At 39.8% G+C, this 6000-nt stretch overlaps 1 protein-coding gene across 1 annotated transcript in view; it reads left to right on the top strand.

Annotated features, from left to right (window-relative positions):
- The first annotated feature begins 209 nt into the window (after positions 1-209).
- LOC309567462 (uncharacterized protein) overlaps positions 210-6000 on the top strand; it is a 66512-nt gene continuing 60721 nt past the window's right edge. Inside the window, exon 1 of the mRNA XM_082272851.1 lies at positions 210-742. Within this exon, the coding sequence (XP_082128977.1) occupies positions 338-742 (405 nt within the window). The 5' untranslated portion in view covers positions 210-337. The remainder of the gene's footprint in view (positions 743-6000) is intronic.

Here is a 6000-nt window from a genome sequence, read left to right as displayed (position 1 = left end):
GGACTTAGTAAGATCGGCATAACAGGAAAGTTATTCTCATAAAAGTTAAATCTCACCCCGCCTCTTCTCTATTGTCCTGGACCAAAAACGCTCTAGGCATGTTTCACAAGGGATGCATGCTACATCTGTTTTTTTAAACAAGTGGGCACAGCAAAACAGGTAAATAGACCATAAAAAAATGCTCAAGGAGGAATGTGCAGACTGAACACCTAGAGACCCACCCACTCTTTAGTATAAAGGTGACACGGAGAGCCAGTGAGCTCAGCTTCCTGCATCCTCTCTCCATCAGTCTCAGCTTAAGAGTCTCTCCAGTTTGTGCATTGTTACTGCCTGCATCATGTCTGTGAGCAGTTACCAAGTCAGGTCATCAAACCAGAAGGTCAGCAGAAGCAGCTACGGAGGGTTCAGCAGCTCCTCGTTGTCTGGAGCTGGATTTGGTGGCGGCTTGGTGTCCCAAAGCGCCGTCATCAACTATGGAAGCGCTGGTGGCTTTGGTGGCTTTGGTGGCAGCGCTGGCTATGGTGGCAGCGATGGGCTCCTCTTGGGTGGGGAGAAGCAGACCATGCAAAACCTGAATGATCGTCTGGCAACTTATCTGGATAAAGTGCGAGCTCTGGAGTCCGCTAATTCAGAACTGGAGAAGAAAATCAGAGAGTGGTACGAACAGCACAGCTCAATAAACAGCAACCAAAGAGGAGATTACTCCAAGTACTTTAACATCATCCAAGATTTGAAGAGCAAGGTGAGTCCCATAATAGGCATTAATTAATGCAATAAACTTTTGTTATTTTTAAATACATGTTGCCTTTAATCCTTACTGTTATATTTATGTCTTTGGTGTATATAGCTAGTATTTAAATATACCATCATGTTAAAGAAGGCTGACTAGAGGTTAATTGTCATGTTCTGTGAATGGAATGTTAGACAGGATGTCAGCTGTGAAAAAGACATTACCTGTTTCTTGTTTAACAACTGTCGGGGTATTTCAGTAAAGCAAAACACAATATACAAAGTGCAGTATCTTATAGCAAACGATTCGATCTTCTACATTTAGTACATTTTTATTTATACATCTATAAAATAAAAGTGATCCTATGTAAAGGGCTATTTAAGACAATCCTAAATACATATACCGTATTTTCCGGCATATAAGACGACTGGGCATATAAGACGACCCCCCTATTACATGATCTACCGGTAATACTTCTACTTAGGTTACCTTGGAGATATTATACTCGGCGTATAAGACGACCTCCCATTTTTGGGGGATTTTTTTGAGGTTCAAAAGTAGTCTTATATGCCAGAAAATACAGTATATATAGTTGTTCCTTACCTGCAGAAAAGTAAAGATTTTGAGCATTGTATTTGCATTTTTTTCTATGCAATCAGCCGTATTAGGCCATGGGAGGCTTAAAAGAGGCCAACAGTAACATTTCATTACATGAAGTTCAAGTGGATCTCAGGTCAAATTTTAAATTTACAGCCATTGCTTCACCTTGCTGCTAATATGAATAAATTAAACAGCAACAGCCATTAAAAATTAATGTTCACTGCAATGGATTTCCTCTTGGTCTGAACAGCTAGTGGGTGCTATGATGATGATGCTATGGTAGGCTATTGGAGGCTGTTGTTGAGATTTCTATACATGAAGGAAAATGGGGCCTCAGGTCAAACTCTAAATGTATGTTCATTGCTTTACCATGCTGCTTCTATGAATGAATTAAGAGTAACTGCTATGACATATTTAGATGTTCACAAGGGTGAATGCCTTTGATGTCTAACCAGCCCCTGGGTTCTCTATGGGGCTTTAAGGGGCTTTGGAGGCTGTCATTGAGATTTTGATACAAGAAGTTAAGGTCAAACTTTAAATTCAGGTTTACTGCTCTATTTATTTGCTCCCATGAACACATTTAACAGTAACAGCCATGAAATACTTGGATGTTCACTGGAATGGATGACCTCTGGGTCTGACCAGCCACTGGGTTCTGTATGAGGTTAAGGGAGGCTGTCAGTGAGACTTCAATACATGAAGTTAAAGTGGACCTCAGGCCAAACGTTGCATTTAGATGTATTGCTCCATCATTCTGCTCCTAGAAATAAATTAACAGTAACAACCACAACATAATTAGATATTCCCTGGAGTGGATGCCTTCTGGGTCTGACCATCCACTGGATTCTGTATTAAGTAGAAGTACTGGTTGGCTGCTTTCGACCTAAGCAGCCAATCAGTACATAGAGTCCTTTATTGTCTTTGCCTCATACAGAACCATCATCAACCAAGTGAAGACATGGTGGGAACAGGAAAGCAGGGGGCAGTAGTTTAGGTCCACAACCATTTTTTCAGTTATAAAATCTGCAAGAGGCAGCAGACAGCAAAGTCAATTTTGATTGTTTTGGTTGCCTGTCCGGCTTGTCTTCAAGATACAGATGTATTAAGTAAGACAAAAAGCAATGCACAGAGTGCCATATGAGACCGGCAACTCAAAATTCATTCTTCATTGACCAGACTTTAGCCAATTTGTAGTCTGCCTCAGCAGTTCTCAACCAGGGTTCCTCCGGAGGATGCTAGGGGCTCCTTGAGCTGTGGCTGAGTACCCTCCCATCTGATGGTGCTTGCCTTGGTCCAGGGCCAATGTCACTTGGCAGAGCCAACAGAACGACACCAATTATCTTTTTAGCTGTCTTTAAGGGTAACATTCTAACCACCACTGGGGGTAATTCGTCCCATTGTCCACCAATATAAGGAGCATGTTTACCATTGATCCTTAGTTTAGGTAAAGGTTTCCAGAGATCTGAAAAATTATTTTAGGGTTCCTCTGGGGTAAAAAGGTTGCCAAAGGCTGGTCTGGCTGGTACACATTGCTGTATTTAGCACATCTTCACTCATTGGATATGCATTTCAAACAACCCATTAATTAAATTTTCTCTGTTCAGCTGGTAATAAGCTCTTGGATTATTGCACAACATCATAACTTTACTATTTATTTCTGAATACAACATATAAGTAAACTATGCAAATCCCTATGGGAAGTTAGGATGTTGTTTCTTGATTGTTTTTCCCATTATAAATATAAATAATAAAGGGGTAGTATTGAGTGAAGGGACATAAACCACAGAGTTATCCGATTACTTTCTGCACAATGCATTACGTCATACTGAAATACAACCTGTTGTTAATAATTATCCTCTATAGATGCAGTGGGACAAGGATGCCTAGAAGCAGTTTTCCTTTATTTACAGAGCAGAGCATAAAACTATGATTATCCAAAAATATATTATTAGTCCCTAGCGCATGGTTGGAAAAACCATATGTCATATCTGCTTTATTATACAGAATAAGCTTACCTTATTGGATCGAGCCTGTAAGATGACTGCTGATTATTTGAATGGGTTATTACTTATATGCTTTGCATGCTACCCTATGAAGCAGCCGTTGGAAATGCAAAACCATTCTTTTTAAAGAGGTATTCTACCTTCAGATGAATTAGTCCTCTTAGTTTCAACATGCTGTTCTATAGTTTTTACTCTACCATTTATAAATATGCGGAAACTTATACCTGCTGTACAATACAAAGGGCTGCACTCGGATTACAATAGCCTTTGACAGATGACATGCAGTTATGTTTCAAGATAATGGTAGCATTTTACTATACCATAAAGGGGTTTATTTACTAAAACTGGAGTGCAAAATCTGGTGCAGCTCTGCACAGAAACCAATCAGCTTCCAGGTTTTTTTTTTTCAAAACCTAATTAAGCAAGCTGAAGTTAGAAGCTGATTGGCTACCATGCACAGCTGCACCTGATTTTTAGTAAATCAACCCCAAAGCATCAAGAAGATAGAATAGAATTTCTAAAGTCTAAAGGCCCGTACACACGTACCGATTGTCGCCCGAAAAACTTCGGCCGACGACCGATCTGCCGATTGTAGGCTTGTTAGTATGATGCCTCCGACAGCCGACAGCGCACATTCGGCCGAAAAGAATCTGTCATGCAAGCATTACAATTTTTGTATGCTGACACGAGAGCGGCCGATTGTTCGCCGGTCAGTACAGAATTCGGCCGACAGACCGCAGATTTGCAAGACTGGGCATGCTCAGAAAAGGAAAAACACAGGGAAAGTTAACCATTACATGACATCACTTCTGCAGTCGACTGTAGTCGGCAGACAAAATTCTTGTGCAGTCTTTTGCACTTTTCAACAGATACCGGCAGCCCTGGACAAAAGACGGCCGATCGTTCGGCCGACGATCGGTACGTGTGTACAGGGCTTAAGTGTAAAAGGCCTCTTGCTCAGGGATCATTAAATAGCCTTGCAGCAGAGAAACAGGAATGTGCATTTGTGTGTGCTCCTAGTTCTCAGACCCGATGTCATGCAATTAAATTAGCTATTGCCAAGTTAACTGACATACTGACACTGCTAAACTTGGTCTAGGCCTAAAAAAAAAAAACATTGGGAATTAAAGGGTTAATACTTAAAGCAAACCCGCTGATACTCTCACAGGTACTGATGAGGCGACAACTCTGCATTTCATTATCAGATGACGCCTAAATCCTATTTACCTATTTTTCCTTGTATCTTCCTAACGAACAGTAAAGTAGCCCATCATTATGAGGGGCCAGTAGGGATGTGCAGTAGGAAATAATAGCATGCAGGACGCCAACACTGTCAAGAAGTGGTAAAATTTGCAAGTTACAGATCCAAGCCTTCAGGACCCTGGAGAGGGCCCCAACAAGTACCTGTAAATCAAAGAATTAGCATTATAGTTGAAGAGTGTCTCATTGAACTTCTAATGTAAAATATATTCACATAATAGAAAAAAAAATTGGATAACGTTTGCTCAGATTTTAAAATGTAGAAATTACCTTGGCAAAAATGGGGCTCAGCAATGCCAGGCAAGGATGTATAGATAGCTTCAATCAGCACTGATCATGTAGCACATCAACAATAGACAGAGATGGCCTTGAAATAAATGTATGATAAAAGCAGAACACAGGGCACATAGATCTAGTGCATTGTTTTAAAATTAAATTTAATAGTAATAAGACAGTATTGCACTTTCAAAGAGTCTATGAAATTGAGTGTGTAACCAGCCTAGGAGAAGATAATATCCTAAGCCCCCAGCAGCTAAGAGTATGTGTAACAAGGTGTTTATGTGCACTGTGTTCAGCTTTTATGTTACTCAAAGAAATTCAAATTGTTAAAAAGTTTGTTGATACAAAAAACCTGTAAACGGAAAGTAGCCAACTCATTTTGGGGTTTGATCTCTTCTTCATGGCTAACTTCTTGGAACCATGGACCAATCTTGTGGCATCAGATAAGATGCCTTAGGCAAGGCTGAACTTTAGAACTGTGCTCCTGCACTGTGCACCTGGCTGCATTCCAAATTTCAGATAGGATCAGCATGACAGTAAGGAAAATGGTATTTTCAGAAGCTGAGACCATAAGTGGAAACCGCCATACATCTGTCACCACAGGCCCGCTTTAAGCCTTCTGAAATCTTTTACAATAATTTGGCATATCAGTGCTGTAAGCAAATAAGACAGTGAGTCAGCCTGGTGGGCACCTGTTAACTTTTAAATTTTATTTTTTATTTTTTAAATATTACTTTTTAAAATTAATACATTTTTCATTTGAATTTGTTAAATTTGTTGACAAATGTGGAAGAGAAATCGACAGTGTAACTACTGTTCTTAATGTGTCACGGTACTTTGATGATGGATACTAAGTGTATGTTTCCACTGTTTGCATATACCTGCCATTCAGTTGCCTGCGGGCTCTCAGGATAAAAGGTTTTCTGTGTCTGGAACTTTGCTAACATGTCCAATGTACACTGAAAGATAATAAAAACATGCTCCCTTTGACGGCAAACAATGCATTTGTTTGTGTGCCATAGAAACAGAATCAAAGAGGTAATATTGTAAATGGAAGTAGAAACTGGAACATCAATGTACTATTAAATAAAGAACACATTAAAGAAGATTGACCTTAATGTAACATCA

Source organism: Pelophylax lessonae, assembly GCF_965119305.1.
Source record: "Pelophylax lessonae genome assembly, chromosome: 11".
NCBI classification, from domain to species: Eukaryota; Metazoa; Chordata; class Amphibia; order Anura; family Ranidae; genus Pelophylax; species Pelophylax lessonae.
The sequence above is the reverse complement of the archived record's forward strand: the minus strand, read 5'-3'. Positions and strand labels throughout refer to the sequence as shown.